Source organism: Chelon labrosus, assembly GCF_963514085.1.
Source record: "Chelon labrosus genome assembly, chromosome: 21".
NCBI lineage: Eukaryota > Metazoa > Chordata > Actinopteri > Mugiliformes > Mugilidae > Chelon > Chelon labrosus.
The window spans coordinates 20,755,734-20,770,277 of record NC_140354.1 but is presented as its reverse complement, the minus strand read 5'-3'; the positions used below and the strand labels follow the sequence as shown (position 1 = coordinate 20,770,277).

The 14,544-nt window shown below is 45.0% G+C and overlaps 1 protein-coding gene across 1 annotated transcript in view; it reads left to right on the top strand.

The window, feature by feature from the left end:
• Positions 1 to 14,544, top strand: part of LOC311506082 (voltage-dependent T-type calcium channel subunit alpha-1I-like) — a 141,843-nt gene that overhangs the window by 72,675 nt on the left and 54,624 nt on the right. Inside the window, exons 5-8 of the mRNA XM_084569962.1 lie at positions 925 to 1,084; positions 7,640 to 7,988; positions 8,106 to 8,198; positions 13,602 to 13,926. Coding sequence (XP_084426088.1) covers positions 925 to 1,084; positions 7,640 to 7,988; positions 8,106 to 8,198; positions 13,602 to 13,926 — 927 coding nt within the window. The remainder of the gene's footprint in view (positions 1 to 924; positions 1,085 to 7,639; positions 7,989 to 8,105; positions 8,199 to 13,601; positions 13,927 to 14,544) is intronic.

Sequence of the window (14,544 nt, the reverse complement as noted above, 5' to 3'; positions counted from 1 at the left end):
GATACTTGATCAGTTTGGAATCTACTGATTTTGGAGGCCAGGTCAACACCTTGTGCTGTTCTCCATACATGGTGCTATTTGTCTAAGTAACATCCACACCAATGAATGCCAGGTCCAAAATTTTCCCAGCAGAACACTGAATTGTCACAAGATGGTCCATATTATTGACCTGTCCTGTCAGTTGTCATAATGTTGTGGCTGATCTGTGTATATATTACCGCACCCTGCATAGCTGCATCAGATTTCAGATTCAGAATACTTTATTGATCCTTCTAGGAAATTGTTTTGCATGACCCCTTAGGAGTTATAGCGCAATACAGTTCAATACATTTATAGTCTGTACTTACTTTACTCTAATCACTTGCACTGCACTGGTTTCTTACTTGGTCCAGCACACCCACTTATTCTTATACCCCTTCTTTAGTCAATATAAATAGGAAGGCTAACTACTTAGCTTGCTAGAGTTTTTCAGCAGCTGGTGCGTTTGACCGTCCATATGTAGGGACATAGGAAAAGGCTCGCAATCTACCCGTGCTCCATTTGCGATCCACGTATTGTTCACCCCTGTGCCTTAGGGATATATAAAATATACCTGCAAAATATTTATGATGTGCCTTTTAGAGGCAATATATTGTAGAGCCACGGATCTAACCACGATCCAAAGTATGAAAACAATCCACCAGGCATCAATCATAACTTATCTCACACAGCAATTTGTTAGTTTACAAATGTAATCTTAGGGAGGCTGCTTTGAATAGTTGCACTACTACAGTCAGCATTCATAAAATATAAAATAATATCATATATAGGGCCAGCCTCTGACAAAGCAATCTATATGCAAATGCTAAGTCCTGTTTTTAATCCTCCGTGTAACCCTGTGATGATCCGTAAGTGACTGATTGACCCCTTTACTGAAACACACAGGTATGCGCATCCTGGTCAACCTGCTGCTGGACACTCTGCCCATGCTGGGCAACGTGCTGCTGCTCTGCTTCTTCGTCTTCTTCATCTTCGGCATCATCGGGGTGCAGCTGTGGGCGGGGCTCCTGAGGAACCGATGCTACCCGGAGGAGAACTTCACCCTGTGAGTTGAACGCTGTGTGTCGGTATGCCTGGGTGTGATGTGTGTCTCCAAACCGGGGCCAAGAACTGACAGTTTCGACTACGGCATCGATGACTTGGCCTCCAAAGGGAGATGTTTGCTTTCTAATTCCGTCTCCTTGATCTATCTGCAATGTTTTCTCGCCAGAAATCAAACCCATTTACGTGTCTCCCATTCAGCTTATATGAATTTCCTTTTTTATTTCCTGAGTTTTCTGCCTCTCGAGCTACTATGCAACACTTTGCAGCTGAGAAGGTGATTAGTTTCCAGCTGCATGTCTCCATATTCATGACCCAACACGGCAGCATCACCCACTGTTTCTGAGTGTGAGTGACATTCACCGGTACTCAGCAGTGTTTCATTTCTTTTCTCTCAGTTCCTTTTTTTTTTTTTGCAAACGACCTCTTTATGGTGTTTGTGTGAGTCCGTGTGTGTGTGTGTGTGTGCGTGCTGTAATATGCATGTAAGCCGATGTTTACTACTCGTCTCTGGTTGTGCTGACGCAGCCTGTACTAATGGCAGTTCTAATAGACGGATGTAAGGGGACACGTTTCCGCCGGCGAGCGCCATCCTGCCTCCTTTGTCCTTCTCTTAAAGTCAAGATCTGACATGGAGTATTAGTTTTGCCTCATAACCAGTTTTTCTTCACCTATGTCCACTAATGGGTGATACGGTGGCCAGCTGGGACGTCAGTGGCGACGCAGAGAGACTAAACTAGCAAAGAGATTGCAAGATTTAATAAACCCAGTCAGTTTGGTCTTATGAAACCAAACCTGAACGACCAAACCCAGAGGTGGTAATCTTGACCCGCCTGCACCGTGGCTCAGACAGTTAAGGATCCACCAGAACCTGCCAAAAAAAGCTGGAGCTCCTTTAATTGAACTGATTTCTTTACAGCCTTCCTGACCAGTTTTCTTTTGGGGATCTTGTAAATTTTGGAGGGATGTCCTGTTCTCGATAACATAACTGTTGGTGGAATAACTGATCAAACACATCACGTTCTTATCCCGTTTGAAGCCAAAAATATTATTAGTTCGGTTTAGTTTAAGCAACAAAATTACATATTTAGATTTAGAAATGTGTCTGGTTTGGTTTTGCAAATAGCTGCTTTTATTCCTACCGGGACGCTCGGTTGTAACGTTTGAGTCCACCTTTAGAAAAACCATTTTTCTTCCAGAGCTCACACTTAAACTCCCACACATTAGCTGATTAATGCAGCAGCAGATTTTGTTAGCGTTCGTCTCGCTCCCAGCCGCTTATTACTGTTTTGTGCATATTGTTTTAAAGCATTGTATTAGCATATTATTCAGGGTTAGAGAGGGTGCTTGAGTGCTGAATTAGGTCTTAGTGAGTTAGCGCTCGAGGACTATTATGCCAAATAAAGGACTGATGTTAGCTCTCTGAGAGGTGATAATGGAGTGGGCTAAGTGTCGCAGTCAAGTGCAGCGTTTACGGTTTTGCGCCCTCCCTCTTCTGATCTCTGGGATTTATTTATACCAGTACAAGATAGAGCGATCAACCACAACATTATGACCACTGACAGGAGAAGTAGCATTGACCATCTTGCGACAATTCAATGTTCTGCTGGGAAACTTTTGGACCTGGCATTCATTCATTGGTGTGGATGTTACTTAGACATGTAGCACCCACCTAGACAAGACCAGGCACCCCCACCCCATAGCAATGACACTCCTTGATGTTCAGCAGCCATCCCCAGTAGGATGCAGCCACAAAAACGCTTTAGGAACAACTAAAAAAAACATGAAGAACATCACAAGGTGTTGACCTGGCCTCCAAATTCACAAGAACCCAAACTGATCAAGTATCTGTGGGATGATCCACAGAGGCCCCTCCCCTCAAAGGCCCCCCCACTAACAATATTCTGTTGCCAAATACCACAGGACACCCTCAGAAGGCCCATGTCCATTCTCTGATGAGTCACAACTGTTTTAGAGGAACAAGGGAGACCTACACATTATTAGGAAGGTGGTCATAATGTTATGCCTGATAGGTGTAAGAGGTATCACATTTATTATTACTTTTTTTTCTCTTTTTTTTTTTTTGGAAGGAATAAATACATTTCAAGGTTTTATCGTAGAGACAAATTAACACCTCTAAGATTCCTGGCTACAAATGTCTTGCATTAATTGCTTAGGAGAAGGAAGCATGTCCCGTCCAAACTCCCTTCAGTCCTCCCGACCAATCTGTCCCGCACTTTCTCCTCATATCATTTTTTTTTTTCCTTTTCCGCCTCGATCCTTTCCCCCCTCGTCTCCCTCCCCGTCGGCAGGTGTGTTCTCAGCGTGTTGCCAGGTTTTCGCCGCGCCACGCTGTGCGATGCCAAGTCACCGGCGGCCTTCATTCACGCTCCACTACTCTGACAGGGTCTGTCTCTCTCTTGCTCTCTCTGTCTTTCTCTTCCTTTCTGTCTTTAAATATTTATCCCTTCTTCCATTTTTTATTTATTTTTTTGTTAGATTTGAATCCTACTGACCAGCTCCCTCGACACAGTTTCTCTCATGTCTGTCCCTGATTGTGCTGCATTAACTCTACTGTAATAAAAGCTCTCAGTGTGTCGGTGCACACCTGTAACTTTGTTGTGCCTCTAAAATCAATGTAAGATACTCTCGGTGGGGAGTGACGGAGCCTGATAGGGCTCCTGCATGTGCATGGTTGCCACTGGAGGTAAAGGTAAAGCTATTCTACCTCTGTATACAGCGCATCAGCACTATTTGTCCTCCTATTGACCAGAGGCATGAGATCAAGAGAATGAGAGGTGAGGAGGTTTCAAAGGGAGAGGCAGACAATGCATGCACTAAAAGGAAGGCTGTACTCAATGCATCCTGCACGCTGGAGGTGGGTATGAGTATACAGTGAGGGGTAGAGGTGGGGGGGAAGCAGCTGCAATCATCTTCCACCAAATAAACCTCCCGTCTTGTAGGAGAAAAGACAGTTAGAGATAAAATGTGATAATTTTATCTGAAGAACAGTTTCACTTTTTATTGATGCTTCATGGGGAAATTCTCAGTCTGCCTTTACACTGCAAGAAAATTATCTCAAAACATGCTTGCCCCCCCCCCCCCCCCCCCCCGTCTTCCGAGCTAATTTTTCTCACCAGGTAGTTGTGTCAGAGTTGCATGTGACTCACTTTAAAGATCTTAATTATCTCTAATCTAACTTGTTATTGTATCAAGCTGATGCTTAAAATGCCACGATCCGAAAGGTCTCAGATGAACACAGATAAGTGCAACAACTACTTTGCTTATGGCCGTAGATGAAATACAGTCCCGAGCAACGACAGTACCTACAGTAAAGTCACTCTTGTGTTCATATCAACACAAATCTACTTGGTTTTAGTCTGAAACCACAAGTGTTTGCAGCGTAACTCATCCATACGTTCACACACAGTGTACACTCGGGGCAGTGGGCTGCCACCGGTGCAGCACCCAGGGGGCACTTTTAGGGCAATCAGGCGCTTGATCAAGGCACCTCGGCCACGGGTTTCTCTGTCCACTCCTCCGTGCCGCCTCCCGAGGAGAGGACAGAGATGGAATTGAACATAGATCCTGCAAAAAAAGGAGGGCTGAGGTGACAGGGCAATGAGTCAATACTGTAGTGACCCTGAATGTGTGTCTGGCTGTGTCCAGTAATGGCTCTGCTGATAGATGGGGGGTGTAGTTTAGCCGTCCTTGGACTCAGACCTTCTCCTTATGAGCCTCCGCAAAAGGAATTCTGATCTGACTGAGTTTCCTCTGCTTTTTGAGACTTTTCTCATCACTTTACCCCCAAAATTCGTCTCTTATTCTGCATCTCTTGGTTGAAGTAGATGCCCCCTTGTGCTATGTGCTATTTTCTCAGGGAACGACGTAGGGGGCTTCAGATGGCGGGGGCGTATCAGTCATTTAATTCCTCTCCAAAGATTTTGTTTTGCCTCCGAGTTGAACTTCTACCGCTGCCTCTGCATCAGGTCATCCCTCCAAACTCCTTATTTGTGCATGAACGTAATACAGAATTTATCGAGCAGCCGACACTTGGACATGTTTCCCGTGTCGAGCTTTCTTTCCCGCACAGCCGACAAGGTAGCCAGGGCAACGGTGCAGATGGAGGAGCTGACTGGTTACGTCTGCTTTGTGGAGACCAGACCAATTATTTACTCGCGAGGCCTTGGAATGGGCTCGAAGTTGTCCTCGCTGGGTGTTTGCATCGCACTCAGGGCTGCAGTCTTAGTTTAATTTTCTTTATTTAAGAAAGTGTGAACAACCTTTTGAAAATCCTTGGTGGAATTTGAAGTAAAAGCTTCTTTATTTCTTCTTCAAGTATTGAAGGTGAGGTATTCATGTTTTCTCTCTTTAGTGCTTCTTTCGTGATAGATGTATTTCAATGAGCCGGATGAATAAACCAGTTCATACATCAGATTATATGTTTGTCAATGTGTTATTTAGTTATTAAATGTGGTGGCCTCTACATTTAAAGATCTTGAATGAAGGAAACCTCTTCAAAAAGCTTTCATGTCTGATAATTATTTAAATTATCGCTTTGCAAACCAGCAAGTCGTGAAACCATGGCTTTATTTTGACACCTAAATACCTGGAGGGAGAGTGTGTGCTTCCTTTGCCGCATCTCTGCAATCTACAAAATCCTCCTCTGCAGTTAGTGACGCCTTCCCCTGAGACGTGACGACTGCGCCGGCGAGGTGCACTTGGTGAGGAGCAGAAAAAACGACGAAAACAAGACGTCGCTTCCATTTCGCTGAAGTGATACGGGAAACTTTGCAGGCGTGGTGCAGGTTTTGCCCTGGTAAACTGTCCCTGTGATAACCACAGAAGAAGACATTACATTCCATTGAAGTATTTTTTTCTTGTTGAAGCGAAACACAAAGTAAAAAGTTGTGTTCCCATCCTGTCACTCAAGCTCTCTGCTGACAGGCACTGGTAGACGTTTCAGAAAGTTAAAGTTCGCCTCTCGAAAGCAACAGCAGGTGTCATAAAGGTGTCTATCTATCTATCTATCTATCTATCTATCTATCTATCTCTCTATCTATCTATCTATCTCATTACTTTAATATGCTACTCTATTAGTCATGCGTGTTACATTACTTTATTTTTCAAAAATGCAAGACAAACAAATGAACGAACTAATGAACTAACTAACTAACTAACTAACCTACCAACGAACTATCTAACAAACCGAGGCGACGACACAAAGCAGGATGTGATTTCTGTGTGAATTCTTCAGGTGACGTCTCTGCAGCACGAATCAGCTTCTCAGCCCTGCTTCATTACAGCATATGCCTAGAAACACTGCCTGCTACTTTCAAGTATGGTTGATCTATTTATAAAGACGTACTTGCTGCACACTATAAACAATACGATAAACAAACTGATGCACGCTTAAAAAAACAACTGCTCAGTGTGCGTCAATGAATGCTAAGACGTACTCTACTCTACACTTCCTCCCACTTTATGGATCAGTTTCCATACAGGAGGACACTATTGGGGATATTTAATGTCAAAAATACAAATCTGAATCTATACTTTATTCAATAAAACTATTTTCACATCTCGCCTCGTCTTGCCAGGTCTGCTGTGGAACGACGATCTGACACCAACGCTTCTTCTCTAACCCGATGAATAAATAATTGTATGTGAAGTGTCGTGTGCTGCAGGATTTCTTTTTCCTCAGGATTTATTATGTCCTGACCAACAGATGAACCCACCCCCTCACCCCCCACTCACCTGTCAGCACACCTTTGTTTCACTGCGTTACCTTAAGGCTGGTTCAGTGCTGGGTTAGTCCTTCACACGTGTACTGTATTCACTCCCCTGTCAGTTCATTACGTGCACCAGTGAAAAAAATATTCTAATGCGACAGTCCTGCACTGAATCTTCTCTTCACGAAGGTTTTGGTAATCGACATTAGTTTCAAATAACCCGAGAGAGCTGCTGATTCTTGACGACATCTCATCTTAGTAGCTTCTTCAGTTCTAGAAGACTGGGGGGTAGTTGGGGTTGAACATCGGTGGGTGTTGTCCGCCTGAAACTCACATGACTAAGGTCTTTAACAACCGGATACTTACCTGTGATTGGAGGAAACTGGTTTGGATCCTGTGAACGGGAGTGAAACTTTTTGGGGGAAAGATGTTAAGGCCGACAATATCTCGGCCCCCCATGAGAGAGAATCGTCTTTAAGAAACCCTACAAGTCCTGTTTCCCTTGCTTCAGTTTGTTTTTTTGGTTATACCGTGACCATGACTTTAGCAAACAAACACTACTTGTGTTTATGCACTCGTATAAGTCAGAAGGTGATGTTCACGTCATATCATTTGCATTTCTTTCTTTGCATGCTCGCCTTCGGTGATGAATTTATTCCTCAGACTTGGCTCAGTACTTCCAAGGATTCACTTCAGCATATATTAACATCTCTCACATCCGTCCTCTTCACTGAAATCTTCCCCCCTTCAAATGAAGTAGGATAAAAATTTGTTTGTGCATCATTTTATTTATTTGAATTCTTCTTTTTTTTCTTCTTATCCCACAGCTCCTCGGGTATGGCCCTGCCGGCGCCGTACTACCGGCCGGAGGAAGACGACGAGCGGCCCTTCATCTGCTCCCTGGCGTCCGACAACGGCATCATGTCGTGCACCGACGTGCCGGCGAGGCGCGAAGGGGGACGAACGTGCTGCCTGGACAAGGAGGACGCTCTCCACAGGCAGGCGCTGGGCCTGAGCCCGGAGCCCCTGGCCAACGGCACCGGTGCGGGTGAAGCGATCGGCCTGTGCATAAACTGGAACCAGTATTACACTCGGTGCCACACCGGGAGTAGTAACCCCCACAAAGGTGCCATCAACTTTGACAATATTGTCTACGCCTGGATCGTAATATTTCAGGTAGGACAGGTTCATTTTGGACTGCATGACTTATAACTGCATGATCACTGAAGGTATTAAAACTCAATCAGTTTCCTCTAAAGTTCCTCAATTTATGGATGCAAACTTTCCTCCTAGGTGATCACTCTAGAGGGCTGGGTTGAGATCATGTATTACGTGATGGATGCCCACTCCTTCTACAACTTCATCTACTTCATCTTACTCATCATTGTAAGTAACTTTCGCTCGGTCTTGCTACTCCACATTCCCAGCAGCCAACACATCCCGTGAGCACTTCTGATGATGAATTCCAACTGTGGCTAAACATAAAATAAAAATCCAATACATGTGGCCATCAGCGGCCGCCGCAATAAACTGGAGGAGCGTATATCCTAAGTGGCGAAGTGTTAATAGATTTGTGAAAATCAATAGTTGCATAAAGGACTGTCTACCATCAATGTCCGGAGGAGGGAGGGAAGGATGTGGATGTTATGTGAATTTGTGCGTGGCGGTGAGACAAAGGGAGACAGCTGAAAAAGAAGTGTCCAAAAGAAAAAAGAAAGAAAGGTATTGTAGGAAAGAGCTGGAGCAGCTTCTCTGCAGCCAGTGCCAGATGGCAGCACAATGAAGGTTGTTCAATTTTGCATTCACATGCCATTGGCGGTCTGCGAGCAGCATTCACTCCCTCTGCGGCAACAGACGTACAATAGAAGTCCCAGATGTTGCACTTTGGCGGCAGCAGGTGAACGCCAAAAGCAAAACAAGCGCGGCCTTAATTGCAAAGCTTCAAAATGAGATCAAGAAAATATCAGAGGAAGAGGTCAGGGAGGAGCGCGGAAGACAGGGGAGAGCAAATGAACTAAAGGGGAGTAAAGACACGAGCCAGTTTGTCGCAAACAAATTGACAATTTACGCGGTATAATGAGAAAGGGGTTTGTTTTCTGTACCTGCGTCTTCCTCACAGCTTCGGCCTAATGTTGCTGAGGTGATTACTGGTTTCGGGGCAGCAGCTGTAAATTTCATCCGCTCTTTGGCAGATCTGACTCGAGCTTGGCATCGACGGCGCAAACACCTTTTGGCAAGATAATTGATGCGGTGTCACATTACAATGTAATCACTTTCCCCTGGTTTTGTGCCGCCACAGTGATCGCATGTCTGACAGATAGACAGTAGAGCCCCTTTTTCTACGATCATACCAAGCTCTGTTGTCTGATTTGACGTCAAATCTTATCTCATGGAACTGCTAGAGTTGGGTTTTTAATAACCGACGAAACAAAACGAGCTCATTTGCTTTGGAGTTTAGTGTTGGGGCTTTGAGTTTGCAAATGGCCAAAACTGGGCTGAACGTAAAATATCTGGTTCCCAGACACTAAACGCAAGTTGGATTTGAATCTAAATTATTATATTGGCGTCCTGAGTAGCCATGTATTAGACTCATGAAAACAAATTAGAGAATTAGGTTGCTGCTTGGTCTTCCTAATGCAATGAGGACATGTCCTTAATTTCAGCAGAAGCCTGAAGCTTGCCTCGAAAGAGCACAGTGAATCAACTGTAAGTTTATAAGAAGTTTTATTGTCATTGTCTGGTGTAAAACAACGAAATACAGTTTAGAGGCTCTCTGGTTCAGAAGCAATAAAAAATAAAAACTATAGCAGCCTAGAGATCGTTGGATTTCAGGAGGTATATATTGTGTTGTCTTTAAAGCTTTGACAGTGGCTGGAAGACGAAGACGATTGCTGAAGAGCTGGCAAATGTCAGGTTTGGCCGAGGTTTTACCACCTACTGGATGGGAGATTGGACCCAGTGCTGCAGTCAAAAGGTGTCAGTTTGATTCACCATGATTGGTCCTGTGGTTACTGAATGGAATTCGATCTCAGACATCTGACCGAGACCAGAGAGTCAGGGTTAGGGTTAGGGTTAGGGTTGTGATTGGAATAAGAAAATAACTATGCTCCTGGAGTTGGTCGCAGTTGGTCAACGAGAGGCTTCTTTCCTTATACCATTGTACGTTTTACTCTCCGGTCGTCAGCAATGTTAGGATGCAAGCTCTCTATGTAACTTTGGGTTCTGCCGTCTAAGATAAAGGTTATTTTCCGGCCAAGAATGATCCTGGTCAGACTGGTCAGTTTTAGGCGATATCATTCCCTGGTTCCCAAACAGATCTGGATCTCTGTTGGCCGAAAAGCCCAAAAGCTCCATGTCAACTAGCCTCTCTCTTTGTGATACAAATGATTCCCACCACAGCCATGTGGTTTGATTGATTGACGCCAAATGAGTTGCCCTTTTGAGCTTCCTTGCGAGGCTAGCGTCTGTTTGCCAACTTGTAGTCCTGAGGGATGCCTCGGAAGCATTGCTGACGCTAGGAGAAGTTTTCAATCACTCGCCTCCTTCGGGGGCCTCTTGAGCTGAACACACAGTCGGGGTCACCTTCACTGCTCTCATTCTTCTCTTTGTAGTCCTTTCACTTGTGTCTTTTTGAACTCTTTCCTTCGATTTCCTTGTGTTGTGTCATTGTTACGTTGCGTCACCATTTGCTTTAAAGCCTTCTAATTGATCCTGTAAGTCCGTGTTCTGGGTAACAAAACTCTGAGAAGCTTGACCTCTGCAGAGTCAAACTCGGAGTCTCTTCTCTGTCTGCCCGACACTTGATATACTGTGAAGTATCCCACATAAGTGCCCTGTGAGTAAATGGAAGTAAGTGTCTAAGAGCTACCGAGTGCTGCCAAGAGGGCAGTAGTTAGGAAGTGTCTGTGTGTTCCAGAGAAACGAATATGTATACGCATAAATAAACGTGACAGCCGCTGTATGGAAGCACATACAAGCAATCAGTTGAAAGCTAAGCCCGCCACCTTAATTTGTGTGAGTGCGTGCGAGAGATCACACGTATTTTTTGTGTACGTGACTGTGTGCGTGTTCGCGTGGTTTGCGCGCATGCATAATGCAGCGATCATCTCCAACGCGTGATATTGGACTGCCCTGCCTGATTATGCGTAAAGCTGTCTGCTGATCAGAATCACAGAACAGAAACACACACACACACACACACACACACAGATGCAAAGCCTGGCGGGAAATCAAAGGCCCTGCACACACCTGCAGACCTGCTCTTACCCACAGGCCACAGATGGGTCTATCTCCTCCTTCCCGGCATATACATACCTCCCAACTATGTTTCCTCTCTCTGTGAATATCTCCAAAGTTGCTTCATGTAATTCCTCCCGGCTTCCCAACTGTCTCCTTCACCTCGCCTTACGTCTTCTGTCACTACCGAGGAAAGTGTATATACGTGAAGAGTTCCCGGTTTGGGCGTATTCTTAGTTCATTCTTGGTCCAAATGTTGTAGCTGTGCACAGACAGGAAAAGCGATACATGTTCAGATTTGTAATGAACAAAACTCAGGCTAAAAGATGGTCCATCCATCCAGTCGCCTGGTTCCTGAGTTGTTCTGCACTGTCCCATGCTTATATCTATCTCTGTGAATATCTCCAGAGTCACTTGATATCATTCCTCCTGGCTTCCCAACCCTTTACTTCGCCACGCCCTACGTCTTTGATCAATATGCCCGAGCAGATTTGTAATGAACGAAACTAAAAGCTAAAAGCTGCTCTTTGCATCTAGCTGCCTGGTTTTTGAGTTGACTGCTTCACCTTATCCGGTCACTGTCGATGAAAGTCGATACATGGCAGGTCGTTGGTTTAAGATTTGTTCTATGCATGTTCTATGTGAAAAAGAGACATATGTTCAGATTTGTAATCAACGAAACTAGCCGCATCTAGCCGCCTGGTTTCTGAGTTGTTCTGCACTATCCCATGCTTCCGTCTATGTTTCCTTTGTCTCCATAGTCTTTTGACATCATTCCTCCCGGCTTCCCAACTGTCTCCTTCACCTCGTTCTAAGTCACCACTGGTCACTGCCGATGAAAGTCAACAAGTGGGACGTCGTTGGTTTAAGATTCTGCGCATATTCTTGGCGCATTCTTGGTCCAAATATTTTAGTAGTGCCCGGACAGAAAGAGAGATACATGTCCAGATTTGTAATGAACCCCCTGCCCCCATGTCTTGGGTCAGTGTCGATGAAAGTCTATACATGGGAAGTCATGTGTTTCTGATTTTGTGCACGTATTCTTTCTTGTGCCCGAGCAGAAAGGGAGATACATGTTCAGATTTGTAATGAACAAAAGTGAGACTTAAAAGCTGCTCTGTCCATCCAGCCGCCTGGTTTGTCTTTGTTTCCTTTCTCTGTGAGTATCTCCAGAGTCGCTTGATATCATTCGTCCCGGCTTCCCAACTGTCTCCTTCACCTCGTCCTGCGTCTTTCGTCACTGTCAATGAAAGTGTATATACGTAAAGAGGTCACTGGTTTGAGATTGTGTGCATATTCTTAGCGCATTCTTGGTCCAAATGTTTTAGTAGTGCCCAGACAGGAAGAGCGATACATGTTCAGATTTGTAAAGAACGAATCTCTGGCTAAAAGCCGTTCTTTGGATCTAGCCGCCTGGTTATTGAGTTCTTCTGCACCCATACTTCCATCCATGTTTCCTCTCTCTGTGAATATTTCCAGAGTCTTTTAACATCTTTCTTCCAGGCTTCCCAGCTGTCTCCTTCACCTCCCCCTACGTCTTTGGTCACTACCAATGAAAATGTACAAGTGGGAGGTCGTCGGTTTAAGATTCTGTGCATAGTCTTGGTGCGTTCCTGGTCCAAATGTTGTTGCTGTGTGTTCTCCGTATGTGCCAGAGCAGAAAGAGAGAGACACATGTCCAGATTTGTAGTGAACAAAAGCGAGACTAAAAGCTGCTCTATCCACCCAGCCGCCTGGTTTCTGAGTTGCTCGGCATTAGCCCGTATTGATCTAATCATTGTTCTGCGACCTGCTCGGAGTCCTCCAATAAAAGACATTTCTCGAGTCCTGTAGTGATTCCCATTACTGCTTCTAAAAGGGTCGGTCAGCATTCACGCAGCACACCTGTCTCCTCTCTGCAACTACAACCACAAACCGTACTCTGACTCGAGAAGAGAAAATTAAGAGTTCCTCGGTAAAATATTAAAATAAAATAGAGATGCTGCTGAGCAAAGAAGTGCTTGGGAGACGTGGCGACGTGGCGTGTGAGGAAGGAGTTCAGAGGCAGAGAAAGTAAACTCGGAGAATAAAAAGATCTCCAGACGCCAAACTGTGCTTTGGGCATGTGTTGGCTCTGTCTGTCTGCTCCAATCAGCCTCGGTTTGGTGGGAAGCCAGCCCCTCGGAGACCTTTAGCATGTGTGCTAACATTTCTACGGGGGTGATTTGGCACACATTATTAAAACCCGCAAGTGCAATGCACAAACAAGTGTGTGTTTACCGTTGGAACATTGCAATTCTTCACGTACTTCATGTTTCTTAAATGAGCAACATCTGCTTTAGCCATTGGCTGATTATTCTAGTAAGTCTCTAGTTGTGCTTTTCATTTTTTTTAATTGCTTTTCGGTAGCTCAGCAGTGATAGATGTTCCTGGTTTTCTCTTTTAATTCTGAACAATTCATCCCTGGGGGTAAAAGTTCATAATCCTTGCATCTCACCGCGTGTACTGGAAATCTTAACTCCTGCACCAAGTTCCACATTCCCACAGGGTCTAACCTTTTGCTTCTCCATCCAGATCGGCTCATTCTTCATGATCAACCTGTGCCTAGTGGTTATCGCCACCCAGTTCTCAGAGACCAAACAGCGGGAGCACCAGCTGATGCAGGAGCAAAGGGCGCAGTGCCTGTCCTCCTCCACCCTGGCTAGCATGGCCGAGCCGGGGGACTGCTATGAGGAGATCTTCCAGCTGGTTTGCCATGTCCTTCGCAAGGCCAAGAGGAGGTCAGCGGCCCTCTACTACACGCTGAGGGGCAAGCCGCCTCCGGCTGGTGGAGGCAGGGGCAACAGGCGCGGCGGAGGGAACGCGAACGGAGAGCGGCCGCACTCGAGGCATCCAAGATGTGAGTAGGGGTGACTCAGAAAAATTATATGAGAAGATTTATATTTATGTAACGTTTGGCAGTTTCAGACGATAGGAATGACTTGTGTAATTGTTATGTTCACAAAGGAAAATATCCAAGTGTGGCTCAAGCACTCGTTTATGCCACATTTTTATGTCAACATTCGTTTAGAAATGAACACATGCATCATTGAAACCAGCAACAGATGGACAAACAAGTGTGTGTTTACCACTGTAATCCTTCGCATACTTGATGTTTCTCAAATGAGCAACATCTGCTTTAGCCATTGGCTGCTTGCTCAAGTAAGTCTCTAGTTGTGCTTTTTCGTTTCGGTTGCTTCTTGGTAGTTAAACACTGATAGATGCGTTTGGTCTTTACGCCTCTTTTAAATAGACAGATTGACTTCCTGATTTAGATCCCAGTACATCTCAGGTTGTGAGCACATAATTTCCTGTGGTGCCAGAACAGGTGGAACCCCCTGAGGTCCCTGTGGAAGCCTCTCAGAGTGACCTGCCTCAGGGGAATGAGTCCCCACCTCTATTGCAGAAGTCAACACCACCTTTAGGACGCTCTACTAGAGAGAGAAGGTTAAATTAGATCTGGAGAGCACACTATAAT